Source organism: Mustela putorius, unplaced genomic scaffold (assembly GCF_011764305.1).
Source record: "Mustela putorius furo isolate JIRA1106 unplaced genomic scaffold, ASM1176430v1.1 tig00000407_pilon_pilon_pilon, whole genome shotgun sequence".
Taxonomy (NCBI): domain Eukaryota; kingdom Metazoa; phylum Chordata; class Mammalia; order Carnivora; family Mustelidae; genus Mustela; species Mustela putorius.
Genome location: NW_025421373.1, coordinates 22787896 through 22812646, shown reverse-complemented (window position 1 = coordinate 22812646; position 24751 = coordinate 22787896). Strand labels below are relative to the sequence as shown.

The 24751-nt window shown below is 41.7% G+C and overlaps 1 protein-coding gene across 4 annotated transcripts in view; it reads right to left on the bottom strand.

The window, feature by feature from the left end:
- The window catches only part of HMGXB3 (HMG-box containing 3), a 45199-nt gene that overhangs the window by 14014 nt on the left and 6434 nt on the right, over positions 1-24751 (bottom strand). The window contains exons 4-14 of one of the 4 annotated variants that reach the window (XM_004737838.3): positions 22823-23320; positions 21671-21769; positions 15850-15981; positions 11207-11353; positions 10938-11110; positions 9078-9253; positions 8838-8935; positions 6259-6357; positions 5034-5183; positions 1560-1861; positions 936-1063 (exon numbers count right to left, since the gene is read on the bottom strand). In XM_004737838.3, coding sequence (XP_004737895.2) covers positions 936-1063; positions 1560-1861; positions 5034-5183; positions 6259-6357; positions 8838-8935; positions 9078-9253; positions 10938-11110; positions 11207-11353; positions 15850-15981; positions 21671-21769; positions 22823-23320 — 2002 coding nt within the window. Of the gene's footprint in view, positions 1-935; positions 1064-1559; positions 1862-5033; positions 5184-6258; positions 6358-8837; positions 8936-9077; positions 9254-10937; positions 11354-15849; positions 15982-21670; positions 21770-22822; positions 23321-24751 lie in introns of all 4 variants that reach the window. The other 3 variants (XM_004737837.3, XM_045079562.1, XM_045079563.1) reach the window with 3 other exon arrangements.

Sequence of the window (24751 nt, the reverse complement as noted above, 5' to 3'; positions counted from 1 at the left end):
CCTTAATCTTCAGCACTCAATTCTACATGTGAAGTTCAAGATCCAAATTCTAACACTGTTGGCACATGGTGAATGCTCCGTGGTGTCTGACGCTGATGAATGTAAAGGGGGAATGGGTGAACACGCAGCAATTCCATGTGTAGCACTCGCCCAAAGGAAATAATGAAAGCTTGTACACCGTAAGTTAATTATAAAGAGATTCTAAAATGGAGTCCCATGCACCCCTTAAAAATGGTCACATGTTTCTCCACTTGCTGGCAAGGGAAGATGCCATGAGACACTACTAAACTTAAAAAAGAATATTCCAGGGGCACCTGGGTGGCTCAGATGGTTAAGTGTCTGCCTTCAGCTCAGGTCATGTTCCCCAGGGCCTGGGATCGAGCCCCATGTCAGGCTCCCAGCTCAGCAGAAGTCTGTTTCTCCCTCTCCCTCTGACTCTTCCCCTGCTTGTGCTCTCTCTCTCCCTCAAATGAATAAATAAAATCTTAAAAAACAAACAAAACCAAATACTCTAATAACACCCAGCACAATCCCACTTTTGTTGAAAGAAAAACTATATACCCCTCACTCTCCTACTTCCTTATATTCTGTGAAGATGAAGACCACACCTGAAAGATTCAAGAGCGTAATATGAAGTGTTTGTCTCATGGCAGCACGATTACTACTGATTTTAGTTTCTTCTTTATACTTGTCAGCATGTTCCATTTTTTCCACAAATAGGATCTATTCTTTACGAATGAACTTTGTTTCAAGAGTCCCAACACTTGAGAGAGAACATCGTCTTCTGGGGCTGAGATATCCAGGAGGAAAAACTGCCTCTCTTTGAAGCTCCATCTGAGAGAAGGTCCAGTGCTCAAAGGCACAGAGGTCTGACCCACAGAAGCTGCTCCGAAGCCTGCTTTGGGGGTGTCTGCGGGAAGAAGAATGACACCCACCTGTATAGATGTCCATGAAACTGTGCAGGGCCAGACAATGAGGATTCAGACACATCTTCACCTGTGCAGTCACCACCTGCAGCCGGCTGGCTGTCAGCAGCCAGCACTCCTGGGGCCCAGCCAGGGAGCTAGTACCAAAACATCACCAACAGAAAAAAAAAAAAAAAAGAAAAAGAAGGGAAATCAACTTAATGCAGTTCCAAGGCTCAGTGATCAATGGCAAAATTCTCAAGACTAATGAAACAGGCAGATGAAGGTGCTAGGGCTTGTGTCCCAGGGTTTTCTAGGAGGGTGTTCCCATTCTGTTGGAATGAGTTAATGTAACTCTGAATTTATTACCCAATTTAACCAATCCCCTTGAACTTCCAAATCCAAGCATTATGCTGGCCAGTCCAGATGTAAACAGAATCCTACCTTAGTGGCCATACTTTCAGACATTTTTCAATAGAAATAATATACAATTACTAATTATTTTACTTTAGCAATTCAAAAGCAAAGGAAACCTAAGAGAAGCAGAGAATAACACCTTCAAAGGCCGTAACTTTATAGTCTGAAGAAAGAGGCAATACGGGCCGAGAAAGACAGGGCAGCTGGGGACAGGGCAAATCTGAAAGGGGTGCTTACTTTTGTCCCCCTTTGAATAATGGGCTGCTACAGAGTAGGCACTGCGTGGACGGAGACTCATAATAATTCGACCAAGAGGTTTGCTCGATGGTGACTGTCTCTTCACTCACGTTGGACAGAATGAGTCGAGAGCTGTTGAGCTCGTGAATCAGGGCGAAGACCTCGGCCAGCTCTGACTCGTTCTCAGGAATCTGCAGGACTTTGCGCAGCAGCTGCAGCGTGGACTGGCGCTGGATCTCCCTCTGGGCCAGGCTCAGCGGCTCTGTGGCACTCAGCACATCTGGGAGAGGTGAGCTGACCTCCTGGGAAGAAAGCGGACTGAAGGATCAGCCAGCACCCAGGGTACCACAAGCCTCAGGCTAAAACATGGGAGAGGCTGCAAGTGACAGAGGCATGGGCCCAGCCATGGTGGAGAGGGGAAACCTTGGCTTTGAACCAGCTCAATTAGTAACTCGCTGTGTGACTCAGGGGAGCTGCTTTCTCTCTCTGGTGTTAGATTCTCTCTCAGTGAAATGAGAGGATGATACACACTGCTTGGTAATAGTTGTAAGAGTCAGCTTCCATTCACCATAGATGGGGTTTGGAGAATAACACACCCAGGTCTCAATTCTGGACATGCCATGAAACACCTATAGATGTGTGAACCAAAGCAATTTACTTATCCTTCTGAGCCCAGTTTCCTTACCTATGAAATGAAGGATGAAATACTAGCAATATTCTAGAATTGTTGAACAGAGTCAATAAAATATTCCAAGTAAAGCACTTAGAACAATACTGGAGATGCAATGAAAGCTCTATGAACGGTAGTTTTGATATGTAAACAACTATCCGTACCGTTTCAAATATTTCTCTTTAACACTTTTATCGTCTGTGTACAAGGGAACTATATTAGACACCAGTCAGAGGCTTTCAGAAACAAGGTTCTGAAACGCTCATTAAAAACAGGTCCTGGGATGCCTGGGTGGCTCAGTGGTTTAAAGCCTCTGCCTTCGGGTCAGGTCATGATCCCAGGGTGCTGGGATCGAGTCCCACATCGGGCTCCTTGCTCAGCTGGGGGCCTGCTTCTCTCTCTGCCTCTGCTTGCTTGTGCGCTCTCTCTCTCTGACATATAAATAAAATCTAAAAACAAAACAAAACAAAAAAACACCCCAGGTCCTTTTCAGTGGAGGTTCCTCCCTAATCCTTTGTACAAATGCAGCAGGAATCACTCCCTCCTGCATGTCCCCAGAGTCCATTCTTTACTGCAGAATTCACTAACTCCCAGTTGGTGAGATTATTCTCCCATCTTTTATAAGTGTAAGGCCCTTCCTTGCTTATTTACAGATTCTCAATACCAGCATAAGGGCACACAAAAATGCTAATTCATATTTTACATGCTGTTTTGCAGATATAACATGCTAAATAACAAGAAGGAACTTTTGAGTAACTCTGCACACATGCAGCAACTCCTGTCTAATTATTTGTAAGTTTGGCTACCTTTCTCCCACACTAGACTGTGAGCTCCTCAAGGGACGGACCATGTCCTATTTATCTTTGTATCTCCAAAGACCTGACCTATAGTAGGTATTCAAGGTATGCTTGCTGAAAGAATGAATGAATGGCTGCAGAGAGTTGACTGACACTAGGAGTTGCCTTGGGAGATAGTGTGTTCCCAGTCGTGCCTATGTTGAACCATGGACTGGAAGAGCTGGCAGGAATACTATATCCTTTTTTCCTGAACAACAGATGAAAGATGGAAGGGAATGAAGACCATTCCTGTCCAGAAATTGTTAGTCTTACTTATACCCACCAAGGACAAGCTGCACAGGAAACATATGGCCACCAGGGGGCCCCAAAGAGCACTACACACAAAGATCCCTGGGTCTCTGACTACTGTTTCAGTTTAGTATATTTGAAAGGTTTAGTATATTTTCAGTTTAGTATATTTTAGTATATAGTTGAAAGGTGACAGAATGTCAGAAAGTAAGTGTCCCATGGGTAGGCAGCTATTATTCAAAGAGAGAAGAATATAAATTTCAAAGAGCAAGATTTGAAATCAATTGGCTCCAAGTCCCTAGACCATTCCTGGAAAATTAGGTCAACTCATTATCCTAAATCTAGGGAGCAACATCCATTTCCATACTGCAAACCACATCAACAACTACAATCAAACAGGAGAAAGGAATGTTTGAGCCTCCACCGATACAGAACATAGACCTGCCCTAAGAGACTGTGGTGTCACTGGGAGCTAAGAAGGAATCAAGACAGAATGTCATCAACCCTAAGTGAAGAGCAGCACATTAAAGCACGGGCCTCAATGAGACCCTACGGCCTAAAAAACAAACTGCCTGGTTTAGCTTTAAAGATCTTCCACAATATGGCCCCAATGTGCCTTTCGTGCCTTATTTTCTGTACTCCTCCCTACATATCCTTCTCTTTCAGGTGATTGGAACACCCTCTTCTAGCTCCTTCCTCACTTCTGCCACTGCTTATCCTTGAGTATGGAATGCCTTCCCCTTCTATCCAAATCCTGCCCGCTTCCCAAAGTCAGCTTAGATCTGGAGTGGCCAGGCTCCATGTTGGATCCTGACCTATTCTGGATGCCATCCTCTTTTCTCCCAAGGCAGATCAAGAAGATCTGTCTTTTTTTTTTTTTAAGATTTTATTTGTCAGAGAGGGAGAGAGTGAGTGCGTGCACATGCAGGCAGAGTGGCAGGCAGAGGCGCAGAGAGAAGCAGGCTCCCCACCAAGCAAGGAGCCTGATGCAGAACTCGATCCCAGGACCCTGGGATCATGACCTGAGCTGAAGGCAATGGCTTAACTGACTGAGCCACCCAGGCATCCCAAGAAGATCTGTCTTCTGACCGTCATCTCCTGCCTCAGGTGCTAGATCTTTCTACTCACTTAAAGAAATTCAAAAAACCTCTAAAGATACCCATTTTTCCTGGTTCTAATAAATAAAAAACAAGCCCTAAGGAGCCAAGTGGAATGTGTTTTACTATCCAAACAACTTGGTCCAACTTCAGAGAGATTTGCCAAGACTGCTAGAAGTAAAGCTTTGTATTGAGCCAAAAGCTCTGCAAGGAACCTAAGAAGCAGTGATCTCATCTATGAAGTCTAGGGCTGGCATTCTCTACTTACCAAGACAATATTTACAGGTCTTCCACCAGGTCTCAGATCTAAAAGAATGTAACCCTTCCATCCCGCTCCTTCCAAATTCTCTTTAAAGCCTCTGTTCCCATTCACCTTGGTGAATAACCTCTTGGTCCACTGGGCTAGATGGTTCTCGGAGATTAAGGTACCTACCCAGCCTTCTTGACTTAACAATGAAGACAAGGAAGCCCAGAGAAAAGGCAGCTAGGTTCAGAAGTTAACAACTGGTTACAGTTCTGGTGTTCTAACTACTATCATGTATTAAGAAATTTTATTTCTACTAAAACAGGTGCACTAACAGCTCACAAAAGGCGATGGTATGTGTTTAGGGAAGGAACTCACGAGAGCCTTGCTGGTTTTCTCAGTTCGGTCTTTGGCAAGGTTAAAACCACAACTGGGACAAATCCGCGGTTTATGCCTGTTGGTGTAGACGTAGTTACAAGAGGGATTCTTGCACTTTCCCCTGCCTCTTGAAGTAGCCAGGCCCAAATCCTAAAAAAGCAAGACCAATATTCAGTTCTACAAAAGTTACACTTGGGCAGCGTCAAACACCAGGATGACCAGCTATCAGTCAATCAGAGATGGGAGTGACAACTGCAAAAGTACATGTAGAATAACTTCCAAAGAGCCTTGAAATAAGATCCCCAGAGTCACATATTTGCTTACTGGGATAATACATGCAGTGTTAAAAACAAAAGGTGGGTGGGGAGGGAAAACCTTGGTAGAAAATGCCAACTGAAACAAAGCTGCTTTACCAGAGCACTTCTCAAATGCTCTGACATACCACTACTAAATGTAACTGGTATTTTAAGAAGGAAAATACAGCTTTCTCAAGCATATCTGTGAAAAACACATCTGAGGTTAAAAGGTCCAAAGACTGCTGAATGCTAGAGCTGGACTAGATTTTCACCTCTAATTACTCTCCAAGAAATATCCGAGACTCAGCTGGCCCGTACTCTTAAAGATATCACCTGGGACGGGCACCTGGGTGGCTCAGTGAGTTGGGGCCTCTGCCTTTGGCTCAGGTCATGATCTCAGGGTCCTGGGATCAAGCCCCACATTGGGCTCTCTGCTCAGCGGGGAGCCTGCTTCTTCCCCTCTCTCTCTCTGCCTACTTATGATCTCTGTCTGTCAAATAAATAAATAAAATCTTTTTTTTTTTTTTTAGATTTTATTTATTTATTTGACAGAGAGAGATCACAAGTAGGCAGAGAGAGAGAGAGGAGGAAGCAGGCTCCCCGCTGAGCAGAGAGCCCGACGCGGGACTCGATCCCAGGACCCCGAGATCACGACCCGAGCCGAAGGCAGCGGCCCAACCCACTGAGCCACCCAGGCGCCCCTAAATAAATAAAATCTTAAAAAAAAAAAAAATATCACCTGGGAGAAACCCAGCTGATTCACTCAGCAGCTATTATTTTTATCAGTGATGGCCTCTTCAGAACCAATGATATACCCCTGACCCTACTACCACTCTGAACGACCACTCCCCACCACCCTCAGACTTTTACTCATCCTCTGCCAGAAAACCAGAACCATCTCTCCATGTCAACCCACTGGCTACACTTACCAGCGTTACAGTGCAGCTGTACTTGTATGGAGGAAACATATCAGGCTTGACCTCTACAACTTTCACCTGAGATGTCCTACTGGCTGGGCCATTTGGTAGCTGTGGATCAGAACAAATGATTTGGTGTTTTTCCTAAAACCTCAAACTGCTGAGATCCTGTGTCCTGAAACAGCTTGAGGAAATAGTTTCCCAAGGGAATGTACAGAGCTATGTTCCATGTAAGCCCTCTAGGATGCTAATCAGCATCAGCAGCCCACCAAAGGTTGAGTGTCACTTCCAAGTCCAGTGTGGCCATACTCTTCTGTGCAACTTCTAATACTGCATATTAGAAATACTGTGTATCAGATAGACAACTAATACCAAGTGAGAAAAGCTCATGATTATTATACATGCAAATATGTGGTTAAATGTTGGCACAGAAGTCTGAGAGATTACTCACGAAAATGTCACAGGGTGAGAGGAAAATCGTGACTGCTTCCCCATTTATCACCACTTACAAAATTTCCCAATTTTCGGGGCGCCTGGGTGGCTCAGTCGGTCAAGCATCTGCCTTCGGTTCAGGTCATGATCTCAGGGTCCTGAGATCAAGTGCCACATCAAGCTCCCTGCTGCTTTTCCCTCTCCCTCTGCTTTTCTCCCTGCTTTTGCTCTCTTCCACATACTCTCTCAAATAAATAAAATCTTAAAAAAAATTTTCCAATGTTCTATACGAAATGTAGATATTACTTACAAAACTGAAGAAGATGAAGACACCATTCTAAAGGTAATTATTCTATAAAACTGAATTTAAGTTGATATTTAGAATATAAAAGTTCATGTAATTTGACAGGCTTAAAACTAGCAAAAGGATTATGGCTTTTAACAAATAACCCAATGCTGCCAGTCAAAAAGAAACTACTTACATGGATGACTGGGAGTTTACACAAGTAAAGGGAATCTCAGGGCTGGGAGTCTACAAAGCAGTGGAAGCTGACTAAATAACCAGCCTTCTATATCCAGAAATCAATCAATCTCTCTCTCTCTCTCTCTCTCTCTCACACACACACACACACACACACACACAGTGCTGACACCACATCCGGGTGACAAACACGTCAGCCTTCAAAGTAAAAGTCAGTTGATATTCTTTTGGGGGCAAATCTGGAGAAAGGGAAATTGCCCAGCAGAACACACGGTAAGGGATAAGCTAGCCTGATTTTCCTATTTCAATTTTGGTCTAACAGGGTTTTCAACTACAGAGGGATCGTGAAATTAATTTAATGAGTTGAAAGCAGCATTTTGCAAAATGAAAAATAGCAAAGTGACTGCATATAATAAAGGCATAAATAGCTTCCCTCTACTTCTTAAGTATACAGGTATGGATAAGTTTACTGGGCTGTGATGTAAAAATGTGCATGACCCAAAAAAAGATGTCTAGTAAAAAAAATGTTGATTTAGGGAATTCTGATCATAACTATTCTAGTCACATATGGAAAAAGAACTAAAACAAGCAAAAAACAAAACAAAACAAAAAATACCTAAGAGTAAATGTGCTTGAATACACTGAATTTTTGGCTTCTGGGAAGCCTCTAATAACCCTATCATTAAGTTTAAAGGATTATACTGGCTACAAACCACAATGTGAAGTAAGAGCCATGTTTTTGGTTTAAAAAAAAGAATAATATTAAAAAACACAAACACAGGAAAGGACTCAAAGGCTGAATGGGCGCAGACTGCCAGTAGTAGTTAGCTCTGGGTAGCAGGATTACAAAGGACTTTCTTTCTTTCTGCCTTACCTTTCTACAACAGTCATGCATTCATTTTTTCAAAAGAGGCTGAAGAAACAAGACAACTAAATGCAATTACCCAATCCTAGACTGAATCCTCTACTGGAGTGGAAAAATGCTATAAAGGACATAATTGGGTAAAACCGATGAAATGGGAATGCAAATGACAGACTGAAATATTGTATCAACATGTCAGTAGCAGAATATCCTTATTCTTAGCAAATACACACTGAAGTATTAAGAAGCAAAAGGACATGTAACATCCCCTTAAATTACCTGTATTTTAGAAGCACACAGGAGCACAAATGACAAAGCAAAAGGGGCTATAATAGTAAGTGACTATGGGTAAAAAGTACACGGGTGCTCTTTGTACTATCTGTACTCTTGCAATGCAATTTGTTCACTAAGTTTCAAAATTATTTTTTTAAGATTTATTTAAGAGATAGAAGAAGAGTACAAGTGGTGGGGAGGGCAGACAGAGAGACAAACAGGCTCCCCACTGAGCAGGGAGCCAAAGGACTTGATCCCGAGACCCCGGGATCATTACCTGACCCAAAGGCAGATGCTTAACTGAGCCACCCAGGCACCCCTCAAAGTTATTTCTAAATTAAAAGTTTAAAAGCATGCATTCATTTTATAACAAGAAAAGAAATTTCACTAAAAATAAGTAACTCATCATGCTCAACTTCATTCCAGAGGTCTACCAGTATAAGAACAGGCTTTTTGCTTATGGCTTTGAGACACTAAACAGAAGTCCTATTCTCAGAGCAACAGGCCTCCTGGAAAGCCCCACCTCTGGAGAATGAGTCTTACCTTCACCTCGCTGGTGTTAGATGGCTGTTGGATCGGCTGGCCCAGCTGCTTCAGTGTGCTTGGCTTCAGGCCACAAGTCCTCACAGAGGAGGTTTTATCTGAGACAATCAGGAGCCAAACTGGTGACTTCAGTGCATTCAGAGTCTCCCTAAGTCTCTCATCTCCATTCTCAACAACTCCCACTCCTGTCCCCTTCCCATTGGACAGCTCCCCACTCCCAGGTTTGTCCCAGCCCCTTACCACTCAGGGGAAAGGCCTGCCTGGCCCTGGGCAGTCCCATGCTGTTGCCTCGGCCCATGTTAGATGGGGCTGGGAGAATTGCTCTCATGGGTCTTGCTGCAGCCAGTAATGAGGGCTTGCCCCGAGCTCTGCCTTTAAGCTCCGGGGCTCTGGTCCCAGGGGTGAGCAGGTCAACTCTGGGGGGAAAAAAAAAAAAAAAAAAAAAAAAAAAAAAAACTAACAAGGCAGTAAATCTAAAAATTCCAGACCAAGGGGTGAAGAAAACCAAAATATAATCTCCAAATAACATTTGAGTAGAGGGACAGTATAATAAACTGTCAGGCTTTAGAGAGGTATTTCATGGGGTCATTATGAAGATAAAAAAGCACAGAAGAATGCCTACAATGCAGAACATCGACAGCTACTGTAGTCATACTATCTGATCTGCTTCTAATTAGTATTTCAAGTCGCTCAGTCTCCCACATGAGGGCAGCTAAGAGACCCTGCAGAACAAAGTCACATTTTCTTTGTAGCTCTGGTGCTGAGCATAGTCTACATCACAGAAGGCCTCAATACACATTTGCCAAGTGACTCACTTGCCCAAAACAAAAGGTCTAAACTGCATGGCTTCATTCTCTAAGGATAAAGAACCATGCCCAAAGTATACTGTTAAATAAAAACAGGCAAGATGCAGAAGTATTTAAGTTATGCTACCATCTGTATAAAAAAGGGAGGGAAAAAATACATGTATACACACATACACATCTATACATTTACACATTGTGTAAAATTATGCCTAGAAACACAGGAAGATGGGAATACTGTGTATGGAAATTGGAAATGGATGAGTGAAGGACAGGCTAGAAGAGAGATCTGTTTCAGTTTATATCTCGAGTTTGAAACATGTGAATATATTTCCTATTCAACAATAAAACATCAAATCGAATACTATACACCACATTTTCTAAGCCTTGACACTGCTGACATTTTGGGCTGGCTACTCCTTGTTGGGGGGCCTGTCCTGTGCACTGTAGAATGTTGAGTCATGCATCTGGCCTCTGCCCACCAGAGGCCTGCAGCACCTCTGCCGCCACCCACCCCCCACCCGCCGCCCAGTTTTCACAACCCCAAATGCCTCTTAACGCTGCCTCAATGTCCCCTGGGGCCAAAGTGTTCCCTGTTGAGAGCCACCAATATAAACAAATAAGGGCAGATTAAGACAACAACAATGTCTGGAAAGGGGCCACATGAAAAATCCAGTCAGGCCTTTAAGGAGGGAAGGGAGAGGAAAAATAACCCCTATTTATGGGCCTCCTCCCATCAGCAAGGCACTGGGCTGTGTATGCTTTACACATAATCCTTATTGGTCTGTGCAGGCCAGCCATTAAATTTTAGATTTTTTTTTCAATACCCAACTCAAGATTTTTTCAGAGGCGAGAACGGGCATGAAGGGACAATGCCGAAAGTCAAACGGAGGCAGAGACTGATCATAATCAGAACAGAATCCTCTGACCTCCAGGACAGGAATCATTCTAGAAGATGGCTTAATAAGGGTTTTCTTTCCAAATCTAGTATCCAGGATTGGATACTAGTTTGTAACACCGCCCTCAGCCTGTACTAGCAGGACCCAGTAATTGCTTCAGAGAAAATGACAAGAGATGTACAGGAACACAACAGCAATGCACAGACAGCAGAGTGTAACAGGAAAGGCAAAATCATTCCGTGGCTCTAGGCCTTGGTTTCTTTATCTCTAAAATAGGAATCATTAATTGGGCTCTCATCCCTCTTAGGAATGCTGTAAGGACACAGGATAAAACAAGGGGCATTTCCCAACCTGCTATTCTAAATACAACCCTACAATATATTAGCACGTTAATTTACCCTGTAGGCTTTTTAGGCGCAGGGAGAGGACTGGAGGTGCTGGTCCTCTCAGCTGGTGGTGGTATGTCTGGTCCAGGACTGTCATTCTCAACTGTCCCCAGAGAGACCTCAGGCTGCACACCACTCTTGACCACCGGCGTCTTCATGGCTGCTATACGATTCCGAGGAGCTTCCTTGACCAAAACATGGGCATCTGAGATGATCACTTCCTCCCACTCATTCTCCTCACCCACTTCTCTTGGAGGAACTACACTTAGGAGCTGGCTTACAGCTTCCGAGTTCTCCAGAGTCAGTTTGGAGGCGTTTTCCTTAGGGGAGTTTTGCTCAGTGTTGACAGGCTGCTGATTCCTTTTAACCACCGAGCCTTTAGAGGAGATTCCAGGAGCCAATTCCACTTTGACTTTGGCTGGCTTTTCCTGGGAAAAAAAAATAAGAATGCCTTTATGCATACAGCATTTTATGATAGACACCACATCCCAAGTACTCTCTCGTGATCCTCACGACAAAAATGGATGGGTAACACATAAGGAGATGGGAGACCCAGAAAGACTAACAGGCTAGCTTATGGGCCCAACTACAAAACTGGCCTGAACCTAAGTCTTTTGACTTCTGGCTCCTTTCACTTATAGAACACCTTACTTAGGATAAAGCTGTTCTCCTCCTGACAAGTTTCTTATTGATGGCTTCAAGTTTCAGCAAACAAATGTTGGCATTTCGGGCCTGACCTTTAAAGCCTGCTTCTCTACATCTAGATAGAAGCTCACATATTGCCATAGTAGGCCTAGAAGTCCTAATTGTTTGTTTTGGTGGTCCCTTTATGAGATTCAGTTAATCCCAATGTGGTCAAATCTCACATGGAGAGACTCAAAGCTTCCAATTCTATTGGGGCAAACCCTTTTGTTCCAGATTCTGTCAGATAAATCTTAAGGCTGACCTACACACATGCCACAAGCTTCTCCCTTGGTCAAATTAACTCATACATATTAATTACTTACTAGAAAATAATCAAACTCACTAAAAACATCAGCTGCTATTTCAGATCAACCTACTTTAAAAAAATTCCTTAGTGCCATAGCTTTTATCCCGTCAGCACTGTTGTGGAAACATACTATTATTTATACAGACACCTATATTTATATACATACACGTACACAATTTTCTTTTCTTATAAAACAGTGGTTGTCTTCAGAACAGGTCTCAGAAAGGTTTTTAAATTCCATGTGAATGGCGAAAGACCCTATCAACGAGGATAAAAGCTGGGTTCTATCTATGCTGTGCTTCACATCTAATTACTCATGTCGGGGCGCCTGGGTGGCACAGTGGGGTAAGCCGCTGCCTTCGGCTCAGGTCATGATCTCAGGGTCCTGGGATCGAGTCCCGCATCGGGCTCTCTGCTCGACAGGGAGCCTGCTTCCCTCTCTCTCTCTCTCTGCCTGCCTCTCCATCTACTTGTGATTTCTCTCTGTCAAATAAATAAATAAAATCTTTAAAAAAAAAAAATTACTCATGTCACCTACGACAAACTTCATTAGAACCCTCATTTTGTCACCATGAAATAAAAGCCAGGCTCTCAGTGTTCACCGACAGCAGTACATAGCCTTCTGTGTGGCCCAATTCATGGTGCAGGGGAATCCCGCACATTGCAGAAGATTAGCATCTGTGGCTGATGTTATTCAATTTCAGTATTCACCCAGTCATTGACTACCAAAATCCCTCACATTTCCAAAGCCAGCAGGGCACCACACTGCCTCTGGAACCAATATGGATAACCTTCAAGAAATCTCCAGTAAAGCATTCCCAGATTCTCACACAAAGTAATAATCCATAAGGACAAGTAAATACAGAGAAAAATTCCAAGTAAACCGCATAAAGCCTACTGACTCCTGGAGACTGAAAAGTCAGCAGAAAAACAGGAGACAAGTTTAACTAAATCTCAGCAATGAAATCTTTGAGCAAAGCACTGCCCACTAAGTGGGCTATTTCAGATAAAAATCCTCTGCAGGGAGACTGAATAATTTAAGGAATCAGAGCAAAAAGCTATCTAGCAAGTTCAGATTTCCTTAACTCAGCCTACCCTTTTTAGATGTCACTTTCTTTTAAGATGGAAGGTAAATACTACCAGTTGCCCGCTCAGAGACCTCAATTACCACAATCACAGAGCCAAAGGAGTGAGGCCTTGGGCTGAAAAGCTTTATATATACCATCTTTTGTTCCATCCAATTCATTGGGAACAGTGCCCAACTTTCTTGGGCTAATTTTAGCCAGTATGAACTCTGGAACAATACAAGAAAAGGTGAGTCATTTCCTGACAGGCATGAACACATTCAGAGCTTTTAGAAACTATTTATACTTGCTGCTTCAAAAATCAGAACTCCAGAAATCTTAAGATTCTGCAGCTAAACAGCATAGCAATGACTGAGAAGTGTGATTTAGTGGAAAAGCACTGACATAATTAGCTATGTGAACTTAACAAGTCACTTCTCTTGAATCTATTTTTCCTCAGCTAGAGACTTGAACTATCTTGAAAACCAAAGTTACTTTTATCTCTAAAATTCCAAGTGCAATGATGCTCAAATATTACCCTTTTTCTTCTTACGCTCACCAATTCTGGTCCTATGAGACTAAGACATCACAGCATCTACTCTTTACATTATAATTCTTATAAAAACCTTTGGAGAAAAAAAATCTGACTTAGCAGCTGTCAAGATGAGGAACAAGTAACTAAGAAAAAGAACTGGTTTCCCATCATGAGTTTCATCTCAGAAAAAGAACCATGGATCAAAAGTTATTTCAATCAAAGGGGGAAAACAGACATAAATTGGAAAGAAAAGAAAGCTGAAATAAAAACAGAACCTGAAGGAGACAAGGCCACAGGAGCAGTCAGAACTCTTCCATGCAAAAGCACAAGAAATAAGGTCATTTGACAGATCTGCTGTGCATCTGTGAAGAAGGGCCAAGAAGGATCCCAACTACCCTATTCAATCTCTCTACTGCAGCTTAGGAAGTACATTTTGGGGAGAATAATTAGGGTGGGAGGAAACCAAATGGCTGCACAGCATCACAAAAGAGGTGGTGAGCAAAAGAAACTCAACAAAATCTCCTGAAACACACTAGCACTGGATCCTTCCTGCCCCCTGAAGTGACAGCATGAAGAACATAATAGAGACAATTACACTGCTACACTATAGTGGCAGCAGTGACCCCTGACTGAGGATTTAATCTAGGAATGTGCCATCCACTTTTCAGGGATAATCTCATTTGATCCTTCCACCAACCCTAATGAGGTAGGCACTACTGTTAACTTCCACTATCAGATGAAAGATAAACCAGTAAGAACAGACATAAAGTGACTTGCCCAAGGTTTCACAGCTAAAATCCCCAGGAGGCAAATATTTAAACTGAGGAAAGCTGAGCTGACCCCAGAAGTGTACTCCACCGCCCCCCCACACCCCAAAGATGCTCCTCTCTCTTCTATCACTCAGGAAATCTCTGGGGGTTTAGAAACTCAGTGCCAGGAACCTGGTGTAGAGACCAAATACCTGTTTCCTTTCTTTTTCTCTTACTTCTTCCATGTTTGTGTATGTCTGTATGTAATCTCCACTCAATGTGCAGCTTGAACTCACAACCTGGAGATCAAGAATCTCACATTCTCCTAACTTAGCCAGCCAAGCACCCCAATTCTATTCTGTCTCCTGGGATTTGTGATGCCCTGAACTCCCAACACTCAGCCAGAGGGCAAAAGTCACCATCCCAGTATTTTTCAGATGCTCTACAGAAACTGCCCCCAGGGAACTCAATAGGTATGCCACTACATCAGTTTTCTCTACACCGCTAAGTTTGGATCATGCTGAATTAAACACCTAACAAACACATACCTGGCCTAAAGATTTTCACAAAAACAAAGCACTCTCTTTCCTTTCCTACCTACCCAAATTCTACTAATCCTTCAAGACCATGCTTCTATAACCCATCCTTGCCTACTCTAATTCTTTTGACCTTTACAGTCTTATGTAAAAAATGTGGCAAGTATGTATGATTTATATCAGTGCAAAGCATAAAACAAGGATCAAAAAAACATGCTGAACTGAACTTCACAGCAGCACAGCTCTAGTGCTCATTCATGTATCAGGCGTCATTTATTTAGAAAGAAACAGAGACACAGGTATACATTTGGAAAGTTAATTATGAAAGACCTAAATATCAGGTTAAAAACCTCTACACGTAATAGGAACTATAGGATACTGAAAGGACTTTGAGCTAGTAAGTGAGCAGATGTGAGTTATGCACCTGAGTAACTAAGCAGTCAGTGTGGAGGGTGGATCATTAAAAATTTAATCGTTAACAGGAAATGAATAAATCAACATGGTGTAGTCATTCATGGGAAGTTATAAAGCAATTAATGATAATGGTCTTGAAGGGTATTTAATGGCATGATATATTAAGTTAAAAAAAGCAGGGGGGGTGCCTAGGTGGCTCAGTGTGTTAAAGCCTCTGCCTTCGACTAGGGTCATGGTCCTGGGGTCCTGGGATCAAACCCTGCATCGGGCTCTCTGCCCAGCAGGGAGCCTGCTTCCCCCTCTCTCTGCCTGCCTTTCGGCCTACTTGTGATCTCTGTCAAATAAATAAATAAAATCTTTAAAAAAAAAAAAGGGAGGGGGAAGCTATAGAACTTGTATATTCACAGAAAAAAAAACGAAAGAAAATACACCAAGATATTAACAATGATTTTTCTTTGGATGGAATAAGATTATGGATAACTCTTTTATTCTCTTTTTTAAACAGTCACAATGAAACTTATTTGCATAGTCAGAAAATAAGAACGAGTACTTATTTTTTAAGTCCTCTGTTCTAAAGGGGACCAGGAAGCCTACTTTGTAGGGCTTCCAAAGCAGCAATAACCACTGGAGCTTACCTTTGGGACCCACTTCCCTCCTAGGAAGTTACCACAGGTGGGGCACTTAGGTGGTTTGTGCCTGGTGACATATGTAAAGGAGCAACCTGGGCTGGTGCATGTCCCGTGGCCCCGGCGGGTGTACGTAGTGGTCTGTAAGGAAAAGAGGGGGTCAGAATCAACACCACAGTGTAACCCCTCTTGGATCATGATGACCATTACAACCACAACAATGCCAGGAAGACGCCAGCTTGTAGAAGGATAGCCAATTCATGGTATCTTAAATGGTCAGAAATGTAAAGGTCCTAAGATTAATCCATTTTTTAGAAATGGAGGAACTGGGTTCACATGAGGAAGGATAGCTGCCCAAGGTTACACAGATAGGTATCAGAAATATAAAGACAGGGATAATTACTACTAATTAAGCCAAGTACCACACAGTGCTAAAACACTTTATCAACATCTCATTTAATGCTCTGAGCAACTCTATGAAGTAGGTACTGTAACTACTGTGGTTCAATGTAGTTAAATGCTTTGCCTCAAATTGTATAGTGAATGAAGGCCACACCTAGACCTAGAACTCTGAAGTCTTTGATTCTTGGTCCGAGATTGCTTCCATGGACCTGGCTGCACCTTACAGTTCTAAATGCTTTGAAGAATTTGCTTCATCTTCATTCTTGTTAAAAATCAGAGAACCAAGGACTTAGGGTTCAGAGATATAAAACTAAACAATAGCACTTTAAAAAAAAATGGGAATTCCAAAAGAAATCAAGTCCTCTGATACACAACAGAATTTATTTGCATATGAATACATTCAGCTACTAGCTCTCACCATCTCCCCTGACTTCCCTTTGAAGGAAATGATTACAGTGACTTCCCTTTGAATAGAATGCTTACAACGGGTTATTACATTTCAGCTGCAAATACAAATTAGCCATGCTCCATTTTTGATTAACACTGCAAAGAAAACATTTCCCTGTCAGATTTGTTCTGTTCCTTATGGGTGTTTACTAAGATATTAATCCCACCTCCCCAAGACTGGCCAAAAAGCAAAAAGCTCCCTTGAGGAAACACCAAGCTGCTACTAGGTTCCTTCTGCCAGAACATCTAGGGAACAGGGGTTTGTATTAGTGGTAGCAAGTCAAGGATGAGGATGGGTGGTGTGGCACCCAGAAGAGACGGAGTTTTGAGTTCCAACTCTAGCACTAACACAATGGGTGACCTGGGGTTAAGTCACTTTAGCTCTCGGACCGTGGGTTTCATCTCTGTAAAATCACCCGCCCTTCCTATACCCTAAAGAGCCAATGAGGTAAGAAATAAGGAAAAACGTCACTTAGTAACTTGTAAATGATTCTACAGGTTTGTGAGAAACTATTATTACTGGGATATAAAACATCTCTCCTCTTCGCTCAGACTGTGGCTCTATACAGAATATTCATTCTGGGAGCGCCTGGATGGCTCAGTGGGTTAAAGCCTCTGCCTTTGGCTCAGGTCATGATCCCAGTGTCCTGGGATCGTGCCCCACTTCGGGCTCTCTGCTCAGCAGGGAGCCTGCTTCCTCCTCTCTCTGCCTGCTCTCTGCCTACTTGTGATCTCAAGTCTGTCAAATAAATAAAATCTTCTAAAAAAAAAATTTTATTCTGAACACCACCAGAAAGCAGAGTAAAAATTGAAGTTAGGCCACGACTATAAATAAATTACCACGAACCTAAACAGCAGTTTATAGAAATAAGGAAAAAAACGCTAGTGTTCAAGGCTGATTTTTTCATTCTTAAGTATTATTTATAAAAGCTTTCTGGAAGAGTCTGGCTGACACTTATTTAATCATGAAAGAATAATAATTTCCAGGACAGCAAAGGCTCAGGAGAAACCTGTAATTTCACCATGAATTAGGTTGCAGTGGCTCTTCTTATTGAAGATATGACTACTTTCTCATCTAAAAATAGACTGTTTATCCACAGGTTTTACAAGATAGACTGTGATAAGGTAAAGATGTACATATTAATCCTCAAGAAAGCACCACAAAAACTAAAACAAATAGCTAATAAGCCAGTAAGAGATAAAATGGATTCATAAGAAATATTCAGTTCAAAAGAAAGCAAAATAAAACAGAAAACAAAGAGTAAAATGACAGATGTAAACCTAACTATATGTTCATACATTAAATGTATATGGCCTCAATACTGTAATTAAAAAATAGAGATTGTCAGGTCTTGCTCTTAGATCCAAACTATATACTGCCCACAAAAAAAGTACATTACATATAAATAGATTGAAAGTAAAATGCTGGAAAAAGATTTAGCTTCCTAATAATAATCAAAAGAAAGCTCAATATCAAAGTAAACTTCATAGCAGACAATACTGTCAGAGATAGAGGTCATTTCATAATGATGAACGGGTCAATTCATCAAGAAGACATAACAATCCTGGGATGCCTGGATGGCTCAAATGATTAAGCATCTGCCTTCATTCAGCTCAGGTCATGATCTCAGGATCCTGTGTGTTGGCTCTCTGCCCAATGGGGAGTCTGCTTCTCCCTTTCCCTCTAGCCCCTGCTCTCTCAAAAAAATAAATAAAATCTTAAAAAAAAAAAAGACATAACTATCTTAAATGTTTAAGTACTTAATAACAAGAGTCAAAACACATGACACAAAAACTAAAAAAAAATGAAATAAGATACAGATAAATAGTATTTACAGTGACAGGTGGATACCTTCTTTCAATAACTGACCAAACAAGCAGAGAGAAAATTAGTCAGGATATAAAAGAATTGACCACTATCAATCAACTTGACCTAACCTGACATGTATAGAACACTCCCAACTCAACAGAAGACACATTCTTTTCAAGTGCACACAGAACATTTATCAAGACAAACCATATTTTGGGCCATAAAATAAGTTTCAATGTATTTAAAAGGAATTAAGTCTTATAAATTACAAAGTTCTGACTATAATGGAATTAAATCAGAAGTCAGTAAAAGGAAGATATCTGGAAAATCCCAAACATTTGGAAAGCAAATAATGTACTTTTAAATAACTAATAGGTCAAAGAATAAATCAGAAAGTATTCGGAACAAAATGACAATAAAAATATACCACATCAAAATTTGTGGGGGGCACCTGGGTGGCTCAGTGGGTTAAGTCTCTGCCTTCAGCTCAGTTCATGATCCCTTGGTCCTGGGATCGAGCCCCGCATCAGGCTCTCCGCTCAGCAGAGAGCCTGCTTCCCTTCCTCTCTCTCTGCCTGCCTCTCTGCCTACTTGTGATCTCTGTCTGTCAAAGAAATAAATAAAAATCTTTAAAAAAAAAAAAAAATTTGTGGGACGCCACCAAAGCAGTGCTTAGAGGGAAATGCATAGCCCTAAGCAACTGTATCAGGGAAAAAAGGTTTCAAATCAATGACCTCAGCTTCTATCTTAAGAAACTAGGAAAGAATAAATTAAGTCAAATTAAGCAGAAAAAAGATAGTAAAGATCTGGGCAAATATCAGTGAAATCCAACGAAGAAAAACAAAAGAGAAAATCAATGAAACCAAAAGCTGATTTTTCAAAGGTCAATACAATTAATAACCTCTAGCCAGACTTGTCAGGAAAAACAAGAGACCCAAATTACCATTATCATTGATGAGATAGGTAAAATCACTACAGTCTACAGATACTAAAGGATAAGCATTCCTCAGGAACTTTAAACAGAATTACCATATGATCTAGCAATTCCACTCCTAGGTATATTCACCAAAAAACTGAAATCAGGGGCTCAAACAGACATCTATCCACTAAATTTCATAGCAGCAGTATTCACAAGGGCCCAAAGATAAAAACAAACTAAATGTCCATCACTGTCTGTGAATGGATAAACAAAATGTAGGATATACACACAATGGAATATTATTCAGCCATAAAGAAATGAAATTCTGATACATGGTACAAGACAGGTGAACCATGAAAACATACTAAGTGAAAAAATGAGACCATAAGGACAATATATGCATGATTCCCTTTATGTGAGGTACCTATAATATGCAAATTCAGAGATAGAAAGTAAAACAGAGGTTACCAGGGGCTAGGGGAGGGAAGAATGTAGAGTTATTGCTTAATGGGCCCAAGATTTCTGTCTGGGTAACGAAAACTTCTGGAAATAGGTATTGGCGATGATTCCACAACACTGTGAATACACTTAATGACCCTGAATTGTACCCTTAAAAAATGGTTAAATTCATAAGTTTTATGTTATGCATATTGTACCACAGTTTTTAAAAAGAGTAGTGTTTTGAACAATTTTATGTCAATAAATTTGAAAATTTAGATGAGATCGACAAATTCCCTAAAAGACAAACTACCAAAGCTCACTCAAAAATAATCTATATCTAAATAATCTAAAATTATTTTAAAATAATCTAAATAGTCCTGTGTGTATTTTAAAAATTGGACTTGAGATTAAAAATCTTCTTTTTTAGATTTAAAATCTTTTCCCCTGGAAATCTCCAGGCCCACACTGACTCATTGGCAATTACCAAACATTTAAGGAAGAAATAATACCAATACCACTACCACACAAACTCTTCCTGAAAAATGAAGAGGAAAAAGTATGTCTTAACTCTCTTTGGTAAACATTACCCTGATACTAAAACCAGACAAACACTATACAAGAAAATTAAAGACCAATCCTGAACATAGACACAAAATTCCTGAGCAAAGTTTCAGCAAATCAAATCCAACAATATACTAGAAGGATAATACATGATTGCCAAGTGGAATTTATTCAAAGAATGCAGGGTTGGTTTAACATTTGAAAAACAATGAAATTAACCACATTAACAACTTAAAAAGAAAATTCCTACAACCATCTCAAGAGACCAAGGAAAAAGCATCTGACAAAATCCAACATCCGTTCCTGATAAAAGCTCCCAACAAACTAGGAATATGAGAGAACTTCCTAAACTTGAAGAGGGCATCTACAAAAAACCTATAGCTAATATTATACCTAATGGTAAAAGACTGAATGCTTTCCTCCTAAGATGAGGAACAAGAAAGATATCTGCTCTCACCATTTCTAATCAATATGGTATTGGAGGTCCCACATAGTGTAGTAAAAAATAAGGAATCCAAATCAGAAAAGAAATAAAACTATCTTTATTCAAAGACAACATGATCAACTATGTAGAAAATGCAACAGAAACTACAAAAAGGCCAACTTTAACAAAGTTGCAGAACGGAAGTTTAATATGCAAAAAAATTAACTGTTATATATTACTACTGAAAAATCAGGTATTGAAAAAAGTTTTGGGGGCACCTGGGTGGCTCAGTGGGATGGGCCTCTGCCATCGGCTTGGATCATGGAAAAAAAACATGAAGTATTTAGGGATAATAAATCTCAGCCCCGATGCTACAGTATGTGATGAAAAAAAAAAACATTAACTGAGAATCAAAAGACCAGGGTCCTGGTTCTGGCTTGTTTTATAGCCCAGTGGCTTTGAGTGATAAAGAGAACAAGTCCTTTCTCTTCTCTAGGCTTCTTTTGTAATCTGTATGGTAGTAAGATTGAATCAGACTAATGGCCCTCAATTTTTCTATATCATGTATGCTTCTGAAGATTTTGCAAGAGGCACTGAAGGTAAATACTCTTAAAGAGAAAAGTTTATATGTACCTCGAGGAGTTTAAGGAGCCTGCAGAGCTCCCTTCACTGAACCTCCCGCCACCCCATCCCCAGTAAAGTGTACCTAGAGCAAGTAATTTGAGGCCTTTGCCAGTCCTACTGTCTAAACGTTATGAGACTTTGAAAACTACCTGGAAAAGAATTCTTTTGGAGCCCTATCTCCATCAACTCCCCACACACTGACCAGTTTGATGGAAGTGGGGTTCTCCACGACTGAGTAGGCAGGAAGAGGCAACATGATGAACTGTGTGGCTGGCGCAGAAGAGCTACTCTCGCTGGAATCCTGTGGGCACACGGAGAGAAGGACAGTTTTACTGAGATGGAATGAAGAATACCCAGGGCCACCCACAACAAACACTGAAAGACGGATCAAGTCCAATAACCAGACACAGTGTGCTTATCCAAAAAAATAAGTCTACAATTATCTCAAAACTTTAATTAAGAAAAAAAGATACAGAAAACTTTTACCACGAAGAATGTGCTATCCTCATTTTACAAATAAGAAAACTGAGGTCCTAAGAGACTTAGGACTCCGAAGATCACTTAAGTGGTTAGTGAAAGAACCCAACTATTCTGACCCTGTCAAATGCTGACACCCTATTGATCTGCCTTAAGCAAGCAGGTGGCATGCTTCATTATCATAAACAGTCCTGAGGCAACAAACAATAAAATGGACTTAGGCCTACCACAGATTCCTTTCCAAGGAGCTACCTGCTCTCACATCCAGGCCATCCTACATTCCTCTTGGCCTGAGCAGAAGTCCTACTCTGAGGGTGCCACATTACCCAGGGTAACAGAGGGCATGGTGGTAGCTCCAGAGCTTCCAGGGGGACCAGGCTGTGGGATCACTGAGACTGCTCTTCCCAACTGGGCATGGCTGAACTTGTGCCACTGGAAAGACTATCAACCTGGCCTTGAAGAGAGCTTCCTTTTTCCTACCCACTGTGCATCCAGGAAGACCATCTGAAAATTCTCCTGAACAGTTCAAGGTGCCACTGTGTTTGCTGAGACAATCTTCAGGGAACATAAAATCCTAACAGCTTGAGAGGCTCTAGCTTTGATTCATGGATAACCCGTATCACTGAAATGCTGTTAATGCACCTCATGTACTCTCTTAGGTGAAGAAAGTCCTGGCTGTGCTGGGCAAAAGGAGTTGGTAAGAGGGCCTAAGAAACTGAAGAGAACTTTAAAGCAAGCCCAAGGAAAAAAGGTTCAAGAGAACTGGAGTCCCACTAGAAGTCCACACCAGCACTCTTAATTACCACTGCATGGTGCTAGCTACCTTTGTAGGAATTCCAGATGAAGTAAAAGAGACGTAAGTACCAAAGTCACTTACCCTCATAACAGTTACCACTGACATGCTCTCCCCAACCTGGGCGTGGGGCACGGCCAGGCTTCCAGTAGGGAGGTCTGGTGAGCCGTTCACTAAAGTCTCTTCAATTACCAGGCTTGTCTGGTACGGTTGGTGGCTCTCCCCTACCTCCAGGGAAGCCTCCTCCAGGAGCACATCCTGGCTAAGGATCTCTGAGGTGGCGATCTCTTGCACGGCACCCGGCTGGGAAAGGGCTCCCACCTCCTCAGCTAGGGACTCCACAGCCAGGCACTGCTCTGCCATGCCTGCATGGCTAGGCACTGCCTCCGGGGCACTGCTGGACACAAGTGATGGTCCTTTAGGGGACACCTGGTTCTGGGCCACACAAAGCTCTAGCTGAGGGCAACTGCGGTCTTCCTGTAGGCTGCTCTTGGGGATGATGATGTAATCTGAGCGGGGGAGGATCTTGCGGAAACCTGGGATGTCCGGAACCACAGCAGTCAGTGCAGAAAGCTTGGAGTTCTGAGGACCAGGAAGCCAGGGAGGGGGAAGCAAGCAGAGAGAAATGGTGTGAGACCACATACACATACATCTATAATTTTTTTTCATTTTTTGGATTGTTTTCTGCAAAAGGGACCACAAAAACTCCTCCCTTGACCTAAGATTTCAAGAGGGTCAGCCTCTGTCAACAGTAATGTCGTCCTCCTCTGAATCACACTTTAGCCCAAGTAGCTTACTTGCTCAGTCACACAAGAGACAGGTAATAGGGATCAGACTCTGGAAAGGACACTGATCTTGGCATTTGAAACGGTGAGCTGGAATCTCAGATCTGCAGTCTTGAGCAAATACTTTCAATTTTTGGGTCTTGCTGCTCTATTTGAATTTAGCTATTTACAAGTTCCTTTCCAGCTCTGAAACATTAGGATTCCAAAGTAGCCAAAGACTTAAAAACCAGAAAGTATAATGTTCAATAAAACCCCAAAAGGCATAAAATACAAGTCAACAGGCCAAACTGGAACTCAAGGCAGCAAGCAAGAATTCTGATAATACTGGTTTCTCTCCCAGACTTATAAAACAAAGGATGAACCGATCACTTCACAAGAAAGAATGTATGTATGCATGGCGTTATCTGACAGAACCTGTATATACTGGGGGCAGCAGAGGGGGGATATAAATATTAACACTAACTAGTAAATTAACATTCAGAAAATACCTTCCTGACCTTATCATTAACAACACTATTAAGTTGAGTACTATTATTGTTCCTATTGAAGCTTGGGGAGGTAAACTTCCCCCAAACACAAAATTATTAAATAGTAAAGACTCCAAACCAGGTCTTCTAAAGAGCAAGGAAACCAGGTACTAAAAGCAAAACGGCTCATGGCCAAAAAAAGGGTACTTTTGCTTTATTTTTTCAAAATAAACTGCAAGTTACTAATAAGAAAAACAGAAAAGTTCAAAGTCAACAGTTAAAGTGAGAGTTGAAATTAAAAGGAAATAATTTCAGATGCATCTTTTAAAAGGAACACTAAGTCCATTACAAAAAGATCCTTAAATACATCAAAAGCAAGAAGTCGATGAGACTACTTAAGGTACAAAGGAAGCACTCAGATGAAAGTTGAAAGCAGCACTCAGATGAAACATAAAAGCGAACAGGCCAAATCCTTTATGGAGCCTTTACTGGAGAGATAATGGAGAAATAACATTCTCAAGTCACCCTTTGAAGTAGACAGGTTAGAGCAAGATTGAGTGGTAGTAAATGCACAGAATGATCTGGACTTAATCAACAATCCAGGCACCTAGACACCAGGCCAACCTGAATGACACTGGAACTATGGGCCTTGCCACATGGCAAGAGACTGGAAGGGCTGCCGAGAAGCCAGGCTGCCACAAGGTCTCTGACAGGATCCCGAAGTATGAAGGCAGGAGGGTCTCACCTTCGTACCAGGCAAT